The sequence below is a fragment of the Poromitra crassiceps genome, assembly GCF_964638095.1.
Source record: "Poromitra crassiceps genome assembly, chromosome: 9".
In the NCBI taxonomy this organism is placed as follows: domain Eukaryota; kingdom Metazoa; phylum Chordata; class Actinopteri; order Beryciformes; family Melamphaidae; genus Poromitra; species Poromitra crassiceps.
In genome coordinates, this window is record NC_139630.1 from 2,532,986 (window position 1) to 2,554,156 (window position 21,171).

General features: G+C 47.7%; 1 protein-coding gene across 1 annotated transcript in view; it reads right to left on the minus strand.

Annotated features, from left to right (window-relative positions):
• LOC310782967 (NLR family CARD domain-containing protein 3-like) overlaps positions 1-21,171 on the minus strand; it is a 53,607-nt gene that overhangs the window by 15,682 nt on the left and 16,754 nt on the right. The window contains exons 4-7 of the mRNA XM_083643743.1: positions 18,407-18,544; positions 2,935-3,013; positions 2,538-2,733; positions 1-800 (exon numbers count right to left, since the gene is read on the minus strand). The exon at positions 1-800 is cut by the window's left edge and continues 983 nt beyond it. Coding sequence (XP_083499869.1) covers positions 1-800; positions 2,538-2,733; positions 2,935-3,013; positions 18,407-18,544 — 1,213 coding nt within the window. The remainder of the gene's footprint in view (positions 801-2,537; positions 2,734-2,934; positions 3,014-18,406; positions 18,545-21,171) is intronic.

A 21,171-nucleotide genomic window follows, 5' to 3' on the forward strand; every position in this document is an offset into this window, starting at 1 on the left:
GATGATTCTGTTGGCTTGCTTCTCATCTCTGAATCTTTTCTTGAAGTACTCTTCCTTCTGTGGGTCAGTGAACCCTCTCACCTCTGTCACCATGTCAACACACTCAGCAGGTATCTGATTGGCTGCTGCAGGTCGTGTCGTCATCCATAGGCGAGCTTTGGGGAGCAGTTTCCCCCTGATGAGGTTTGTCAGCAGCATGTCCACTGAGGCTGACTCTGTAACATCAGTCAGGATCTCGTAGTTCTTGAAGTCTAGATGAAGTCGACACTCATCCAGGCCGTCAAAGATGAACACAACCTGGTACTTGTCAAACCTGCAAATTCTTGCTTTTTTGGTCTCAGGGAAGAAGCGATGAAGAAGTTCCACCAAGCTGTACTTTTTCCCTTTCAGCAGATTCAGCTCTCGGAAAGTGAATGGAAATGTGAACTGTATATCCTGGTTGGCTTTGTCTTCAGCCCAGTCCAGAGTGAACTTTTGTGTTAAGACTGTTTTCCCAATGCCAGCCACTCCCTTTGTCATCAATGTTCTGGTTGGTTTGTCTCTTCCAGGTATGGGTTTAAAGATGTCTTCAGATTTGATTGGTGTTTCTGGTCTGGCTGGTTTCCTGGATGCTGCTTCAATCTGTCTGACCTCATGTTCATCATTGACCGCTCCACTCCCTCCCTCTGTGAGGTAATGCTCTGTGTACATCTGATTCAGAGGAGTTGGGTTTCCTGCTTTAGCAATCCCTTCAAACACACGCTGAAACCTCTCCTTCAGATTACATTTGAGTTCACGTTGGCAGATGGCAGAAAGAGTTTCTGAAAGAACAAACAACAAATAGCATCAATGAGTGGATGTTTCGCTAAACATGAGACGTGAACATTTCCTGGTAAATGTATATCTTCAAAAAATGAATAAAAACAGCTCGCACACTGCAGGGTTCCATTTACAGTTATTTATTAGCAGCAAAAGATTAAAGTGATGTTTCGAGCATCAAGGTCTTCATCAGACTGATGAAGACCTTGAAGCTTATCAGTTCTTGCTTGACCCATAACCAGCCTTCACAGCAGGTTTGGTGCAAATCTATGCCCAACTTTTAGACAGACGGACAAACTAACTCAGTCACAGGTGAAAACATTTCCTCCTTGACAGAGATAATAACATTATTTCATCAGATTATCCAGAGAGATTGCGCTCAGTTACCTTTTAATCTTGAACTGATTTGGTCTCGTTTGACAAATATTTAGATGTATATATTTAAATCAACCCGCTCTCACTCCCAGTACATCAAAATGTGGTGATTTGTCACGGCCCCTTGGCGTCGCTATTGCGAGTGAGAAAGAGTACCTTCACATTGTAATATGCAGAAGAAGAACCACCAGACCGTCTGGAGGTCACCTCGTGGACACCCCCTGTGGTCTTGAATGTAATAACAGTCTGAGGCTTAAGTAGGTCAAAGTCACGCTATTCACCTTATTCACCCCGCCCCCTTTTTCTCTCTTCCGTGTTACACGCAATTGTATTTGTTCTTCCGGTTAATTTCAAAACAAAACGTCACTATAATAATGAATGTAGTTTGGCAAACTGCGGGCAAATTCAGTTACATGCATGTTCATAGCGTTACTGCTGCGAGGAGCCGATGGCTGTACCCGGTCGGAATTTAACATTAGTTACAAAAGCACATCGACAGTGTTTTCTCACTGCCAGTAGCCTACACAGTAGGGTTTGACAGATAGTTGTCCGACCGGTGTCAGCACAGCCAGCGCTCCCGGTCCTCGCTGCTCGTTAAAGATTTCCAAATAGGCGTTATTCTGATAAACTGGTCACATATATGTTACGTTCTCACCCGAAAAATATTAAAACATTAAAACAGTTTTTTTTTGCTTGAAAACAGCTTTTTGGTAAGTCTAAAAATGACTACGGTAGGCGTAATCTACTTCCGTGTCTAAAACCGGAAAGACGATTACGAAATGACGTCATGCAGAAGCGTCCTTGTATGGGCAAAGAATAAGGTGAATAGGGAGAAGTGCTGGGAAAGGCGGAGTTGTAGTGTTCCCAGCTTGTAACTCTCTCGTCATAAGAGACCGCTTTCAAATCCTGACCTTAACCATAACTCCAACCAAGTTGCTTTTGTTGGTTGCTAAGGTTGTTTTACTTGCCTAAACCCAACTAAAATTTGCTTTGTTGCCTAAAACTAATGTTATTGTACTTCTCTAAACCCAACCAAGTGTTGCCGGGCCGCTGGCAGCCACAGTAGACAGTAGCCGTGTCTAGTTGCAGCCGGACGCGGTCGACCTCCTCGACCGAAAGCAGGAAGAGAGTCAGGGCTCGGCTCTCTTCCTGCTTATTTTGCTTAGCAGGGCGATAAAGAAACAAGGAAAGCCGGTGTCTGTGCTGGAAGAACGTACCTCACCTCGGCAATAATGACATCGAGGGGGCGTGACAAATTGACGTCTTTTGACACACTGGTAATGAGAACCTGTTGATTTAAATCCATCTCTCATTTTCCACCCTGTCCCATCTCCATCATGTTAAAGCTGTTGAAATCCTCTTACTGTGCTGCAGAGAGTCAGCCAGCTCCTCCTGCTTCATGCTCCTCAGGAAGAACAGTGTGATGTTTAGAAAAGCCTTTTTGTTGCTCCTCCTCTGCTCTTCCTCCTCACCATCCACCACCTCTTCATCCTCCCTCTGACTCTCTGAGCATTCTGGCTCATCTGGACTCAGAACCGTCTGGAACCATCTCAGCTCCTTCTTCACAAAGGTGATGATGTTCTCCTCAAGCAGCTGGAACAGAATCATATGAATTAAACGTTCTTACAAAAATCATGGAACACATCAGATCCATCATAGACTGAAAGCCCGCTGGGTTAAAGAGTGCAGCTTGGAGACGGAATCTTTGTTTTGTATTCGACTCGTTGGTGAAGTCAAAGGTGTTTGTGTTCATTTACACACCATAAATATGGAGTCCAGGTCTGGTTGAGGCTCCTGGGCAGACTGACCACTGGGAACCTCTGACCTCTCCTGGTAAACTCTGGGGGGACAAAACATTAGATAGTAGCAAGCTCGGATTAATGTAGCCATAGATCATTATTATGATCATATCTGTGTACAAATAGTTGGAAAAGCTAAAGCAGATAATAAATAAACAACACCCAAAAAGCTTAAAGACAAATCTTGCTAAAGAATACCACTTGGAATGGCAAAAAACTACAACCATCAGATCTGGGAAAATACATGTGTTTTGTTGCGCTCCACATTGATTGGACATTCAGTAGAGGCTCCCTATAGGCCAATATCCATCTCTCTCACACATAATGCACACATACAGTATGTGAGTGTGAGCGCACGTGCACGTGCACACGCACATGCAACAAGGCATATCTTTTACCCAGATTTTTTCCCCCTCTCTGAGCCTTCGGCCCCTTCACTCCTGGGCACCAGGGCTTAGCCCCTGTAAGCCGGTGCATTAAACCAGGGCTGGATAGTAGGTCATACATCATCATATCTCTCTCTCTAACACACACACACACACACACACACACATGCGACAATGATGTCATAGGCACTTTCGGGCTGGAGGAACTTCTTAATAGTTCTAAAAACTGTTGGAGGAACTTCCTCCTTTTGATCCAAACAGCAAGAACTGAAAACGATCTTAGTTCTTAGAAAGCCATTTTAACTGACTTATTTTGCTCCTACTTTAGGGTAGGGAGGCTATACCTTCCCAGCACAAGAGGAACCATTAGGTAGGTAGGTAGGTAGGTAGGTAGGTAGGTAGGTACAGTAGGTAGGTAGATAGATAGGTAGGTATTTTATTTAGTGGTCCAGTCGTCCAGACATAATGCATTGATTGGTCTACAGTAACTTCTGTAAATGTCCTGAGGCAATACTAACATCAAAACTTGTTTTTTTTTGCAAGCTAACCTTAGCTAGCTGTTAAAGTAGACAATGCCCTGTGAACTTTGCTGGGAGGCTACTAGTAGAGGTTAGCATGCTAACATCACTTCAGAGTTCCTATTGGCAGTGTGAACGCAAACAGAAAACAGCCTTGAAGGTATGTAGGGGCAGTTTCTCACAGGGAGTCCAGAGAACTGTTTGGTGTGAAAACATCTCTTTATCTCCTCCCTTCATGTCAGTTGAAACACTGAAGTTTGTCAATATAACACACATGGGTTAGCTAGAAGCTAGAAGCAATAGCTTGGCCTGCAATAGACTCATGCGCAGTGCGCAAGCTGCAGGGTGGGTGAGGCCGCGCAGCGGGTGTGTCATGGATGCTGGCCAGTCCTCTTCCTCTCACTAACCCTGTTCTGTTCCCTGTTGTCTGTGGGCGTGTGTTTAGGCTGGGTGGCTGAGTGGAGGCGGCGTTACACCAGGTGTGGCCCATTACCTGGCAGGTCCGCCCATCAATTAGGCGGGCTATATATACACTCTGGTTCTGCAAGATGGCATCCAGTTATTGTCTGGAAGTCCTGCCTGACGCCACTCTCGGTTTGGTTTGTACTTTGATCTGTCTGTTCTCCTGCTGGTTTTGTGGTGATCGTTTTGATTATTGACGTCTCGCTCTCCTCTCTCCTTGCCAGTCTGCCTGAGTCCTGCCGACCTGCCTCTCTCTGCCTGTCTCTCTCGATCTGCCTGGCCGCCCTTGCCCAACGGAAACCTGCCTCTCTCTGCCTGCCTCTCCCTACCTGCCTAGCCGCCCTTGCTCTACGGAACGCGCAGCTGTGCGCCCCGCCAAAGCGCACTGGACTTTCCCGTGCGCTCTGAAGACGCACTCATCTATTATCATTGTGTTCTACTTTTTGGCTTATAGCCCTATTTACGTTTAAAAGACTTTATTAAATACAACCTCAGTTTGGCATCAAGACTGTGTCCGTGTCTGGTTCTGGGTTTTCTGTGCTTACCGTGACAGAATAACTGGACCAACATGAACCCAGCCAACACGGATGCGTTACGCCAAGCCCTCACCAACCAGGGCGCCCTCATCGGACAACACGATCAGGCATTACGTGAGGTATTGGACGGTATGAGAGACTTAAATGCTAATCTTACTAGCCTCCGCGGTGAGATACAAGCGTCTAATAATCCTCCTGACCAAACCGAAGACAACCGTGAAACAGCTGAGAAGCAAGCTGGATGCGGCTTACCTGCTGGTAGTCATGATTCCCGTGGTCCTATGCCGGAGCGCTATAGTGGGGATCTTGGCTTCCTGTGGCTCGTTCCTTCTTCAGTGTTCGCTGGTATTCGATCTCCAGCCCCGGGCTTACCCCACAGACCGGTCCCGTATTGCTTTTTTGATCGGCAGTCTCAAGGGCAGAGCGCTCGAATGGGCTCGGCCAGTATGGGAGATGCAGGCCAGTGTATGCAGATCCTACGAAGCATTTACCGAGGAGATGCGGAAGGTTTTTGACCATCCTGTTAAAGGAGGAGAAGCCTCCATGCGGCTGCTATCGCTCCGTCAGGGCCTCCGAAGCGTGGCGGAGTACGCTATTGTGTTCCGCTCCCTCGCCGCGGAGAGTGACTGGAACAATGAGCCGCTCCAACAAGTTTTCATGCGTGGTTTAAACGAAGCTCTGAAGGACGAGCTGGCTAGCCGAGAGGAGGTTGACGACTTGGATTCTCTGATAACGCTCGCTATTAGACTGGACAACCGTCTTCGTGAGCGCCGCAGAGAGAGAGCAGGTCGCTCGGCTTTTCCTTCTCGCCGGTCCCCCCGACACGTGAGCTTCCTAATTTTTCACCTCGGGTCGCCAATACTTCCGGAGATGTCCGAGAGTTTCCGAAGAGGTCCGAACCAGAGCCGATGCAAATCGAGGGAGCTCGGGTCACTCCCGATGAAAGAAACCGTCGCAGGCGGGATAATTAGTGTTTTTATTGTGGCAAGACGGGCCATTATATTAATGACTGTGTTTTGCGTCCGGGAAAAGACCAGGCCCCTCTGTAGCACGGAGGATACAGATGGGCCAGGGCTCCTGCTCTTCCTCCTCCCGCCCAAGAACACAACTACAGGCTTCTGTCGTGTGACAAGGTAAAACTCACTCATTCCCTGCTTTCATTGATTCGGGCTCAGATGAAAATTTTATGGATGTGTCTGTGGCCGAACAGCTTAACCTTTCTCCTGTGGATTTAGAGGTGCCATTGAAGGTTAAGGCCCTGAATGGAGATTATTTATTCACTCTCACCAAGAAGACTGTGCCGATAAAACTTCACCTGTGGGGGAATCATCAGGAAATCATCAGTTTTTATGTGGGCTGTTCTCCTGGTACTCCTCTGTTACTGGGCTTCCCTTGGCTTGTGACACATAGCCCACACATTAACTGGGGAACGGGCATTATTCACAGCTGGAGCCCTTTTTGCCATGCACACTGTCTTAAATCCGCCTTGGTGTCTAATGCTGTCTGTCCGCCTTCTCCACTTCCAGCACCAGATCTGACGTTGGTACCAGCTGAATATCACAACCTGGGTGAGGTGTTTAGCAAGCATCCAGCTCTCTCTCTTCCACCTCATCGACCCTATGATTGTGCCATAGAGTTAAAACCTGGAGCGAGTCTGCCTGGTAGCCGACTGTATAACATCTCCCATCCAGAGCGGGAAGTAATGGAGGAGTATGTGCAAACATCTATAGTGGCTGGACTGATTCGTCCCTCTTCTTCACCAGTTGGAGCAGGATTTTTTTTTGTGAAGAAGAAAGATGGCACCCTGAGGCCCTGCATAGATTACCGGGGGTTGAATGCCATAACCATCAGAAATCGCTACCCTCTTCCCCTCATCAGTTCGGCGGGGGATCCATTACATGGGGCAACCATATTCACCAAGCTCGACCTGCGTAATGCTTATCATCTAGTACGCATCCGGGAGGGTGACGAATGGAAGACAGCATTCAATACCCCCAGTGGTCACTTTGAGTACCTCGTCATGCCTTTTGGGCTCACCAATGCTCCTGCCGTTTTCCAAGCCATGGTTAATGATGTTCTACGTGACATGTTAAACCAATTTGCTTTTGTCTACCTAGATGATATTCTGATCTTCTCCAAGTCGCTCCCTGACCACGTCCAGCATGTCCGACAGGTGTTGCATTGGCTCTTGGAGAACAAGCTGTTCGTCAAAGCTGAGAAGTGTGAGTTCCACGTACCTTCCACTTCCTACCTGGGGTTCATTGTTGCTGAGGGTCAAATGAGTATGGACCCGGCCAAGGTGAGTGCGGTGGCGGAGTGGCCTGAACCCACCAACCGCAAGCAACTACAAAGGTTCCTGGGCTTCTCAAACTTCTATCGACGCTTTGTCCGGAACTACAGCCATGTGGCAGCACCTTTGACGGCACTAACATCTACTTCCTTCCAGTTTCGGTGGACTCCTGAAGCGGCTGCTGCTTTCAGGGACCTGAGGGAACGATTCACGTCGGCTCCTGTCCTGGTGCAGCCTGACACTTCTCGTCAGTTTGTGGTGGAGGTAGACGCATCTAACGTGGGAGTTGGTGCGGTCCTGTCACAACGATCTGCTGTGGATGAGAAGTTGCACCCCTGTGCATACCTTTCTCACAAGTTGGAGCCCCAAGAGAGAAATTATGATGTGGGAAACCGGGAGCTACTGGCAGTGGTTCTGGCATTAGAGGAGTGGCGGCATTGGCTGGAGGGCGCCGAACACCCGTTCGTGGTATGGACTGACCATAAGAACTTGACCTACCTAAAGAATGCCAAACGCTTAAATTCTCGTCAGGCCAGATGGGCGTTGTTTTTTAACCGTTTTGAGTTCATCTTGACTTTTCGACCGGGGTCCAAGAATACTAAGGCCGATGCACTGTCTCGCCAGTATGCTGCAGAAGGGGAGGAGACGCCAGTGGTGGAGACCATTCTACCCGCTACGTGTGGTCGGAGTTCTGACCTGGGAGGTCGAGTCAGCTGTATTGGAGGCCCAGTGCCGGACCCTGGTACAGGTCCTCCTGGTTACCTGTTTGTCCCAAACTCTGTACGCTCCACGGTGCTCCAGTGGTGCCATGCCTCTCGACTCAGCTGCCACCCGGGTCGGAATCGCACCATTGAGCTGCTCCGGCGTCATTTCTGGTGGCCCACACTGGAGGTTGATGCCCGCAGTTATGTGGCCGCCTGTCCGGTGTGTGCACAACATAAGACTTCTAATCAGCCTAGCGCTGGTCTTCTGCGGCCCCTGCCGGTACCACGTCGTCCCTGGTCACACATTGCTGTGGACTTTGTCACTGGTCTGCCACCATCCAAAGGTAACACAGTCATTTTTACAATCATTGACCGTTTTTCTAAGGCTGCTCATTGTATTGCTCTCCCCAAGCTTCCCTCTGCCACAGAAACCGGGGAGATTCTGGTTCTTCATGTTTTCCGACTCCATGGCATTCCAGTGGACATTGTATCTGACCGGGGGCCACAGTTCACCTCGAAGGTATGGAAGGCTTTTTGCACCGCTCTTGGCGCGACAAGTAGCCTGTCTTCTGGTTTTCATCCTCAGACGAATGGTCAAGTGGAGCGGTGGGACCAGGAGTTGGAGACGACTCTGCGATGTTTGGCTTCCTCTCAACCTTCTACCTGGGCAGCACAGCTTGTTTGGGCGGAGTACGCGCACAATTCTGCGGTCAGCACAGCCACGGGTATGTCCCCTTTCCAATGTTCGTTGGGTTACCAGCCCCCATTGTTCCCCGAACAGGAAGCGGACGTAGCAGTTCCATCGGTGCAGGCACACCTCCGACGCTGTCGCAGAGCGTGGAAGACTGCCCGCTCAGCCCTGCTGCGAGCGTCCAGTCGCAACCGGCGACAGGCCAATCGTCGGCGCGCTCCAGCTCCAGTATATCGTCCAGGACAGAAGGTTTGGCTTTCAATGGCTCATCTGCCTCTACGTACGGAGTCGCGTAAGCTCTCACCCAAGTTCATTGGACCCTTTGTGATCGAGAGGATTATTAATCCTGCTGTTGTCAGGCTGAAGTTGCCCCGGACCCTCCGTGTGCATCCAGCTTTTCATGTGTCTCATATTAAGCCTTTTGCCACCAGTGCATTGTCCACACCTGGCCCACCCCCCCCCCCCCCCTCCTCCTAGGATGCTGGATGGTGGACCTGTATACACTGTCCACCGGCTCCTTGATGTTCGCCGCCGGGGTCGGGGATTGCAATACCTGGTGGACTGGGAGGGCTACGGCCCGGAGGAACGTTGCTGGGTCCCGCGGCGTCACATCTGCGACTCCGCCCTCATCCGAGCGTTTCATCTTAAGTACCCGGATCGGCCTGCTAGGGCGCCTGGAGGCACCAGTAGAGGGAGGGGTACTGTCATGGATGCTGGCCAGTCCTCTTCCTCTCACTAACCCTGTTCTGTTCCTTGTCTGTGGGCGTGTGTTTTGGCTGGGTGGCTGAGTGGAGGCGGCATTACACCAGGTGTGGCCCATTACCTGGCAGGTCCGCCCATCAATTAGGCGGGCTATATATACACTCTGGTTCTGCAAGATGGCATCCAGTTATTGTCTGGAAGTCCTGCCTGACGCCACTTTTTGGTTTGTACTTTGATCTGTCTGTTCTCCTGCTGGTTTTGTGGTGATCGTTTTGATTATTGACATCTCGCTCTCCTCTCTCCTTGCCAGTCTGCCTGAGTCCTGCCGACCTGCCTCTCTCTGCCTGTCTCTCTCGATCTGCCTGGCCGCCCTTGCCCAACGGAAACCTGCCTCTCTCTGCCTGCCTCTCCCTACCTGCCTACGGAACGCGCAGCTGTGCGCCCCGCCAAAGCGGACTGGACTTTCCCGTGCGCTCTGAAGACGCACTCATCTATTATCATTGTGTTCTACGTTTTGGCTTATAGCCCTATTTACGTTTAAAAGACTTTATTAAATACCACCTCAGTTTGGCATCAAGACTGTGTCCATGTCTGGTTCTGGGTTTTCTGTGCTTACCGTGACAGGGTGAGCCTGGTGTCCACCCGCTATGCCGACCACCCGCAATGCTGACCTTAGGTTTATGCGTGGGGGGTGGGAGAGGTTAGGGTTAGGGTTAGGAAGGTTAGGGTTAGGGTTAGGGTCTGGGGGAGGTTAGGTTTAGGCGTGGGGGCTGGGAGAGCTTAGCTCCAGCCGGTCCACCGCCTCGCTCAGCTGGTTCTGCTTGTGGGCTATCGGCATTGCGGCCTGTCGGCACATAGATGCGGCACCGCGAGCCTAGGAATCGAGCGCGAGTAGTGTGCGAGATTACTAGTATATAAATTTGCCAATGTGGACTCTGTAGAACTTTGTCCGGCCACAGCTGTGCCGTCTTACGTGTGATCGGGCTGAAACTTTCAGGGGGTGTAAAGAGCACCCGTGCGGGTGACCTAATAGGGCTGGATTTTTTAATTAGGCCAGATTAATTGCCCTAGTTTTCCTAAGGCTGAGGGCCTGAGGCTATAGTTCAGTGATGATGTCACTGATGACATCATCAGTATCATCAGTGATTATGTCATCAGTGATGATGTCATTCTGAGGCTCACAAGAGAGACTGAGGGAGAGAGAGGAGAGGGGGAGAGAGACTGAGGGAGAGAGGAGAGAGAGGAGAGGGAGATAGACTGAGGAAGAGGAGGAGAGGGACAGGGACAGGGACTGAGGGAGAGAGAGGAGAGGGAGAGAGAGGGGGAGAGACTGAGGTAGAGAGAGAGAGGGAGAGAGCGAGGGAGAGATTGTGTAGCTGAGCCAATTTGTCTTATTTTATTTTGTTTCTTTATTTGTCCTGACATCTCTGTTTTGATAGTGAACTTCCCCACAATCAGTTCCATCTAATTAGGTTCCACCCTACTGGTTTAATGATGCAGTTGCACCTATGCTAGTTCCGGGTAGGTCACGCTTCTCACCTGCTCTCATTTTCGTTTTTATATTTACTTTTTCTCTAATATAATATAATGACACTATCGTACTATACAGAGTGCTGTAAGCTGCTAGCGAACCTGTTGAGTCAGCCTCCTTAGTGTGGAGAGTTTTCATTTCATTTTCAGACTGTTTCGTTTAAGTTTGCTAAGCTAGTGTAACACTGGTGTAGTGTAGCGTTAACTCCTTAATTAATAAACCTTTCTTCGGGACTCGTGGATAATAACTGCACGAGGAGAGCTTCTGTCTTGAATCACTTCAGGTAACTTTATTGTTCGACTTCCCAATGACAACAGCCACCAAGCCCCTCGGCTTGGGGTCACTTCCCTGTTTGGGGTATCACTCCGCCCATTCTACTCCCTACACAGCCAAGCTGTATATATAGTTCCTACTTTAGAATAGAACTAGACCGAATATATTTATGACCTGATGAACCATTAATCACTGCATGTAAACATAAACCATACCCAAAATAAGATCATCTTAAAACAATGATTAACAAACTAAATCTCATCTTACATTCTTCCCCCTGTTTAAATTAAATGTCCTCATTTCAACATTTACCAAACAAAATAAATCTCATGAACAATAAATCTCATCTCCAATGAAAACCAAAACCCAATACCAATATCACTGCTAAATGTGAAATAGAAAGAAAATGTAAACTCGCACAACAGGTATATGAGCAGCATATGATCAGGAAAAGTAAACTTATACGGTCAAAATTGACTGAAAACAGTGACATTACATCCACATAACCCAGCAACATCATGTTCTTTTTTTCCTTTTTTTTTTCAAACAGTAAATCATTTTTTTTTCTTAAAGTGCAGAACCAGAACAGTGTCACACTAAGTGTGTATCAGTCCATATTATGTCGTACACGAGTCGTAGACGAACCACGTGTCCCAACATGCACTGCCGCAGCAGCATCAGATCGTGGGTTTTGTTGTGGTACAACCTGAGAGACCCGTCCTGAAGGTCTCCTCAGCAGGGGAACAGAGGGGCAGGCAGGAGCAGAGGCCTGTCCCGTGGCAGGTTGAGTGAACCAGATAATGCTGTATACCTGGGGAGAGCGTCCATATGCTCTGGAATCACAGGTTGGTTCACTTGTGCTGAGGATTCATCCCAGGTGGATCGATATGGTTTTAAGCGATCATAGTGAACAACCTTGGTTCCTGCTCGAGCATTCCTCAAATCCAATAACTTGTACAGGAGTCTCTTGTCATCTGAGGAGACAACTCTGTAAGGTCCAGTCCAGTTTGGCTCAAGTTTCTTTCTCTGTGTATCGTCCATCCAAACAAGATCTCCACATTGATATGGTTTGAACCTCACTTGCTTGTTAAAGTAGTACTCACGCTTGAGTCTCTGCTCCTCACGATGAGAGCGAACAGCTTGGAAAACCGTGTCAAGCTGTGTCACCAGTTCTGTGCCATAGTTCTCTGGGGTTAGTGATACCACTGGCGTGGAGAGAGTGACAGTAGCAGGCAGACGAGGCTCCCTGCCATGAGCAAGAAAATAAGGCGAGTATCCAGTGCTAGAGTGAGGAGTAGAGTTAAAGGAGAGGACCACTGCTGGAAGATAGTGATCCCATTCACCTCCATTTTGATGAATGAGTTTAGCCAACTGTTCTTTTAAAGTCCGGTTAAATCTCTCAACCATCCCATTACCGCGGGGGTGGTATGGTGAGGTTCTTTTCTTTTTGATGTTCAGTCTCTGACAGATTGTCTGGATTATCTCTGATTCATACTGTCGTCCCTGATCTGAAAACAGTTCCTCTGGAACTCCATGTTCAGGAATGTAACGTTCACACAATAGTTGTGCTACACTACAGTAGTTGCTTTCTGATCAGACATGGGGAAGGCACTGACATACTTCGTAAAGTGGTCCTGTACTACAAGCACATATCTATGTCCCTGTGATGTGATGGGCAACTCAGTAATATCTGTACACACAAACTGAAATGGTCTCTCTCCCTGTATAGATTGTAAAGGAGCTCTATGTTGCGGTACAGGCTTTCTATAAGCCTCACATGTCTGACACAAATCACAAAAATTCTCAATATCAGACCTCATGCTAGGCCAATAGCACATAGTTAGAGCTTTCTTAACACGTTCACTGCCATTGACGAGATATCTCGTCTTACAAAATCCAACGGTTGACTGCCAATGACGAGATATCTCATCTTTAAAAAAAAAAAAAAAAAAAAATTGACGGTGGGACGTGGATCAACGCCCCCCACGTCTCCTATAAAAATATTGGAGCCACCGAACGTGTACAACCCATTCCACCGACCCACTAAGTGGCGACAGTGCTCTCCAGACTAGAAAAAGCTGAGCCAAAACTGCAGGGGAACGCGCGAGGAAACCATTCTCTCATACTGTAAAATGGATTGGCGAAAACGCTTTCGCTTTCGCGCATTATCGCGCTGGGAGCTGGCGGTGGGGGATTGCAAATTTGCATAATAGATTATGGGTGAAAGACACTTTGAAACACCAGCAGAAAGCGCAGAATCGCACGCAGCTTCATTCCAGCTGAGCTCAACGGAAAACCCAGAAACGAACGAGCCTCATTCTCATACAGTAGGCGAAAACGCTTTCACGCTGGTGCACGCGGGCACACAACGGTGGGGGGTTCCAAAAATAGACTGGGTGGAAAACACACTTTGAAACACGCAGCATAAAGCCTAGAATCGCACAAAGCTTCATCAAAGCTCTCAAACCCAAGAAACGAGTGAGCCCCATCCACACTCGCCGACGAGGGGGCCGGCGGCCAGGGAGGGAGGCTGCTTACTGCTCAGACAGGCAGTAGAAACTCGCTTGTGACAAACGCTGCTGAAAGCCACCAGACACGCCCACGGAGGGAGGAGTTTGAAGGAGAGGGCATTCAGAACTATATTGTTTAGATGTCTGATCTCTCACTGATGCCAAAAATAAATGGTTAAAGTGACTGTTCTGCCTGTTTGATTGAATTTCACAAAACTGCGATTATCTCAGCTTTCAGTCTCAGACGCTGAAACCATGCTGTACTCAATGGCTAATATCTACATAACTACTAACTCTACAAACTAACTATTTTAGACAGAGAAAGCACACATTCTATTAGTACTTTTGTGAACTTTGTGTTCACAAAGTCCAAGCAGAAAATAATCCTCGGCTCTTGTAAAATGAGCCAGAATCCTCAAAAAAAACCTCTGGCAGAAGCTACCTACAGTAAAAAAAAAACGGCTGGCAGTGAATGTGTTAAATGTGCGATCTGCACTGTTAATGACCAGAGCAGGGGTTACCATGTAAAATGTTCATAGTCTGTGTGACGAGTGTTTTGGGAATTAGCACCTGAAATACCACTGGCTTCCCTGGCGCAGTGTGTGCTTCTCGACATAGTAAGTTATTACACAGTACTAGTTTAGGGAACTGCCACCACAATTTTCTCAGCATTTTTCCCTTAACATGTCTGAGATATGGACGTTTGTTTTGCTGTACCCATGTGTACACTTCTGAGAGAATGGGATCAGAATGTTGAAACACACTAGAAAATGTGTGTTTCAACAAGTCCATACCTGTTTCGGTTGTCTGAACAACTGAATTGTCTCTGTCCGTCGCACAAACCTGAGCTGTCATGCTGGCTACAGAAGAAGTCTGCGCTGGCATGTCCTGCAGCGCTGGAGGAGTTTCCAGTTCGACCTGAGCAGCATGGTCGTCCTGCGGGGGAGGTGTTGTGTCCTCCGGGACCACTGGGTCCTGTCGTGAGAGAGGGATCCGCGACATAGCGTCCGCATTTGTGTGCTTCTTTCCTTCCTTGTGTATTATTGTCCACTGATACGGATCCAACTCCAAAGCCCAACGACCACGTCGTCCTGTGGCATCGTTTGTGACATAAATTTTTCTCAGACTGAGGAGTGGGCGGTGGTCAGTGATGATCGTGAACGGATTACAACTCAAGTAGTGTTTGTAGTGTTGCACTGACCAGACAATGGCACAGAATTCTTTGTCATATGTGCACCATTTCTTTTGTGTTCGGTTAAGAAGGTGACTAGCATATGATATCACACGTTCTTGTCCATTTTGAACCTGAGAGAGCACTGCGCCAAATGCATAGTTAGACGCATCCGTACTCAGGATGAATGGCTGATGAAAGTCGGGAAAAGCCATAATAGGAGGGGAGATGAGTGCATCCTTTAATGTCTGAAACGCAATCGAACACTCCTCTGTCCATTCAAATGATACATCCTTCTGTGTGTGTCTGTGAAGAGGACGGGCATTGAAAGCATACTTGTGCACAAAACGTCTGTAATACGAGCACAATCCCAGAAATGATCGCACTTCAGAGGGTGACCGTGGAACAGGCCACTCACATATGCGCTGACTGTTCACTGGGTCTAGTGCCAGTCCATCACGTGAAACGATGTGTCCCATATACTTGACTGCAGCTTTACAAAACTCACATTTCTTTGGGTTTAGCTTCAACCCTGCTTCCCTGAACCTTGTAAGAATGTCTATCAGATTGTTAAGGTGATCATCAAAGTCACGCCCCATACAGATGACATCATCAAGATAAATTACACATGTTTTCCAGTGGAGACCTCTCAGAACCAGCTCCATCAGTCTCTGAAAAGTTGGCGGTGAGTTTTTGAGACCCATGGGCATCACTTTGAATTGGTAGAGACCATCACTAGTTGTAAATGCTGTTTTGGGTCTGTCTGCAGTATGCATCTCAACTTGCCAGTATCCACTCGACATGTCCATTGTGGAGAAGAACTGAGATCCAGACAGTGCATCCAGACTATCATCGACTCTAGGAAGAGGATGTGCATCTGGGATGGTGACTGAGTTCAACTTTCTGAAATCAACACAAAATCTGTAAGTGCCGTCCTTCTTTTTCACCATAACCACTGGGCTGGCCCAGGGGCTGGCGCTGTCCTCAATGAGATCCTGAGCCTTAAGCTCCTCCACCTGACGATGGATTTCAGCTTTCATGGACGGAGAGGTCCGATAGGCCCTTTGTGAGATGGGAATGTCACAGTTGCTTGTGATTTTGTGTGTGACCAGCTTTGTCCTTCCAAAGTCATGTGCGTGCTGACTGAACACATCTGAGAAGGAGTTTAATGTTTCTGTCAATTTCTCGTGTTGTGTACTTGTGAGATCAGGGTTTGACTTTGAACAATCCTGCAGTTTAAATGGATTGGACACTACAGGCATCTTGGACACCACAGGCGTCTGAATGTTTATGTTGCACACAGAACCGTCCATCACAGCGTACTCGTCTTTGATACTGCCAGAGGTGGCATGGAAAGTTCCTATCTGTGTGTCAGAGTGTAACATGACTTCCTCACTGGAGGGGTTAACTACTTTGACAGAGATGAAACCTTGTTCAGCTTTTGCCACAGACCATGCAAGACATGTAGTTGAGTGTTCAGTGTAGTGTGGCTCAAACACACCTGCATAGCCATTGGGCACCAGTCCTTTAAGTGATGTATTCAGTTTAGCAGTAATGAGCATTTCTGACATAGCAGGAACCGTAACTGTGGAAGATACTGAAACATCTGTGAGTTTAGGGACATACTGGAGGGGGTTGACTAATGGAACTATTTCGTCATCTAGAGACATGTTTCGCGTGTTTACAACAATACCATTAGCAACTAGAAAATCCCAGCCCAAAATTAGTGGTTTAGTAAGGGCATGTGTCATAGGCTTGTGGGCTATACTCAAATTGACTCTAATTGAACCAACAGAATCAAGAGGGTCACCTGTGACACCAGTGAGAGGAATAAACTGTTTCACAAGTGGTTTTCTATGAAGGGCAGTTGTAGACATCCTGAACTCTTCACTGATCACTGAAACATCGGCCCCAGTGTCAACAAAAGCATGCACAACAGTGTTCTCAATTACAACTGACACATATCTACATGACACATCAACCTCAGATAAACCGTCTCTGGTGAAATCAGTAGATAAATCATTAATGTCCTTATGAGCCCGGGTAGAGTCGGTAGCTGGCAATTGGCTCTCATTGCCAACTGCTTGTAGTTTCCCTTGTTAGAGGTGGTGTGAGAAGGGGAATGGAACCGTACATGTCCAGGACTTGGAGAGCGGTGAAACGGTTGGCTCTCCTGTCCACTAGCTTAGCTTTAGCTTGCAGCTAAACTAGCAGGAGTAGCCACGGCGCGGGGAGGGGGTAAAAAAACTGTAGCTTTTTAAATCCTCGGCAAAAACACAAACACAGCAAAAGTTTGCTGTCCACAAACCGGCTGCCACCAGTGTAGCGCTGGTGTAGTGTAGCGTTAACTCCTTAATTAATAAACCTTTCTTCGGGTCGTGGATAATAACTGCACGAGGAGAGCTTCTGTCTTGAATCACTTCAGGTAACTTTATTGTTCGACTTCCCAATGACAACAGCCACCAAGCCCCTCGGCTTGGGGTCACTTCCCTGTTTGGGGTATCACTCCGCCCATTCTACTCCCTACACAGCCAAGCTGTATATATAGTTCCTACTTTAGAATAGAACTAGACCGAATATATTTATGACCTGATGAACCATTAATCACTGCATGTAAACATAAACCATACACAAAATAAGATCATCTTAAAACAATGATTAACAAGATAAATATCATCTTACACTAGTTAGCTTTTTGCTAGCCAGTGGCTCTGTGCTTCTGCTAACGTTAGCCCCGGCCGCAGTCAGTACGCGGCGTGTGCCGGTCGGAGTCGTGGTGTAATGTGTATAGTACGTTTATGTGTGTTTCTGTTATTCCTTTTTGTAGAGATATGTGGAGAGAGATGTGTGGAGCGATGTGTGACACCTTGTTTTTGTTTCTCCTGTGAAGCTATATTGTTCCATGTGTTTATTTTAAATTGTTTATATTTTGCACACAAAAAAGAGAATTGGGTTGATGTGGCTGGAAATTGTATGTAATAGTCTATTGCAGTGAATGTATTTTGTATATTGTATAGCACTTTATTTTGTTTATTATTTATTTGTATACACCATTTTACATTGTACATTATACATTAGTATACTGTATAAGGCAGTTGCACCTATGCTGGTTCCAGAATGTGGAGAGAGATGTGTGGAGCGTTGTGTATCACCTTGTATTTGTTTCTCCTGTGAAGTAAAACCCTACTGATCATCCAGCTACGGTGTGTGTGTGTCTGTCATTCAGCCAACCAAATACACAACGCAGAATAGAGGCTGTTACAATTGCGCGCGCGCCAATAGGGCAGGCAAGGCCGTGCAGCAGCTGAGCTGCGTATGCAAGCTGCAGGGCCAGCTCGGCGAGCTGCAGGATGGGCGAGGCCACGCAGAGGGCAAGCCTAGGAATCGAGCGTGCGAGATGCCTTGTGGGTTTAGAAGTCCAATATTCACCTCATTGTCTCATAGCTTTATCAACTCATGAAGCTGTGGTCACTTTACAGAGATTCCTGCTGCCTTCAGGTGCTCCTCCCATCGTTTGACAGGTAAGTACGTCATGTATTCAAATACTTTTTAGACATACTGTACATAACAAAATGGACTCTGGAGAAACCATGTGGTACAAAGCTACTTTGAGTCAGATGACAACAAACACATCTGTTTTCACCAGTTTTAAGTTTTTACCTTTTATCAGTAGAGTGGTGTCCATGTTTGAAGAATGTTTGAAGACGTTTGAAGATGTTTGAAGGACGATCCATAGACCGGTCACTCCCCATGGACACACAGCTTTGGACAGAGGAGTCTGCTCTGTCCTGCTGGATCCTGATAGAAACACAGGATGGACAAAGCAGAGCTGATGTTGGCCACAGGGGTGCTCTTTACACTTCAGTTCATTCAATATTTTCAGAGTTATTCAAACTCAGACTCCATTTCTTTTCAACAACATAATTTACAGTTCAAGTCTTCATACACTCAGAGGGGCGAGTGCAGGACAGATGACTTTACTCTGACCACAATCCAACTAGATGAAAAAAGCTGTCATATAGAACAGGACTATAGTGTCTTAGAACTGTCTGCCAAGTAATATTTGTTCCATCAAAGGAAAGGCATGTTTTAAAAGTATACTCAGAGCTCACCTACACACACACACACACACACACACACACACACACACACACACACACACACACACACACACATGCAACAATGATGTCATAGGCACTTTCGGACTGGAGGAACTTCTTCATAGTTCTAAAAACAGTTGGAAGAAACTTCCTCCTTTTGCGAGCCTGGTGTCCACCCACTATGCAGACCACCCGCAATGCTGACCTTAGGTTTATGCGTGGGGGGTGGGAGAGGTTAGGGTCTGGGGGAGGTTAGGTTTAGGCGTGGGGGGAGGTTCGGTTTAGACGTGGGGGCTGGGAGAGCTTAGCTCCAGCCGGTCCACCGACACGCTGTATGCCGCCTCGCTCAGCTGGTTCTGCTTGTGGGCTATCGGCATTGCGGCCTGTCGGCACATAGACGCGGCACCGCGAGCCTAGGAATCGAGCACAAGTAGTGTGCGAGATTAAGATTCAGGGATTGAGATCTCATTCAGGGGGTGTAAAGAGCACCCGTGCGGGTGACCTAGTGGAGCCGGATTTTTTAATTAGGCCAGATTAATTGCCCTAGTTTCCCTAAGGCTGATTGCCATAAGGCTGAGGCTATAGTTCAGTCATGATGTCACTGATGACATCATTAGTATCATCAGTGATTATGTCATCAGTGATGATGTCATCATTCTGAGGCTCACAAGAGAGTCTGAAGGAGAGAGGGGAGAGGGGGAGAGAGACTGAGGGAGAGAGAGGAGAGGGAGATAGACTGAGGAAGAGGAGGAGAGGGACAGGGACTGAGGGAGAGGGAGAGAGAGGGGGAGAGACTGAGGAAGAGAGAGAGGGAGAGAGCGAGGGAGACATTGTGTAGCCGAGCCAATTTTTCTTTTTTTATTTTGTTTCTTTATTTGTCCTGACATCTCTGTTTTGATAGTGAACTTCCCCACAATCAGTTCCATCTAATTAGGTTCCACCCTACTGGTTTAATGATGCAGTTGCACCTATGCTAGTTCCGGGTAGGTCACGCTTCTCACCTGCTCTCATTTTCGTTTTTATATTTACTTTTTCTCTAATATAATATAATGACACTATCGTACTATACAGAGTGCTGTAAGCTGCTAGCGAACCTGTTGAGTCAGCCTCCTTAGTGTGGAGAGTTTTCATTTCATTTTCAGACTGTTTCGTTTAAGTTTGCTAAGCTAGTTAGCTTTTTGCTAGCCAGTGGCTCCGAGGCTGTTACAATTGCGCGCGCGCCAATAGGGCAGGCAAGGCCGTGCAGCAGCCGAGCTGCGTATGCAAGCTGCAGGGCCAGCTCGGCGAGCTGCAGGATGGGCGAGGCCATGCAGAGGGCAAGCCTAGGAATCGAGCGTGCGAGATGCCTTGTGAAGAAAGACTCCTCAATGTCTGCTAGCAATTTTATTTCTGACAAAGATGAGAACACCCTGCGGGTGACATAACAACATATGAGAAACTGCATGACATGACACTATAACATGAGTGAACACTGTTTTTTTTTTTTTATGTTTTTTTCCCCCTGATTTTTTATCCCATTTTTATCCCCCGTTTAGTGCTCATTTGAATTACTCAATCCTGGTTGCTACTCCATCCTCTGCCGATCTGGGGAGAGCCGAGACTGATTCCATGCATCCTCCGAGACATGGGCAGTCAAGTCAGCCGCTTCTTTTCACCTGCCCGAGGAAGCTTCACCGGTAGGACATAGCACGTGGGAGGTTCACGCTATTCCAACCAGTTCCCCTCCCTCTGAACAGGCGCCCTTAACGATCAGAGGAGGAACCATATAAGCAACCAGGATGTTGCATGTTTTTGTGAAGGGGGTTCCTATATGAAGGAGACCCCCGAGAGGCACGGGGAGAACATGCAAACTCCACACAGAAAGGCCATTTTGCCGACCCCCACCCGGATGGTGGGCACTCGAGGACATGCGGACGGGCACGCATTCCTTCAGTGTTCACATCGGCCCGGGTGGGAATCGAACCCACGACCTTCGAGCTGTGAGCCGATAGTGCTCACCACTGCACCACCGTACCTCCCTATGAGTGAACACTGTTAACATAAATCTTGTAACATAAAGCATATAAATATTAGCAGACTTACATCAAACAAGCAATCACATGCTGAAGAGAGAGGAGAGACAAGGTGCACACTCTCACATGACCGGAAGGAAAAGGACGTGGCAACAACACACTCACTCTAACCTAGACTGTTCCAAAGGTAGTACTGCACTGCCCCCTAGTGGCCGGGAGTGCACTCCTGCATTCCCCCCAGACCGGAAAGCCACGGATCACCGCGGGTTAACGGTCTCAGTCCAAAGTCCAACGGCCGGTCTCCGGCTCGTAA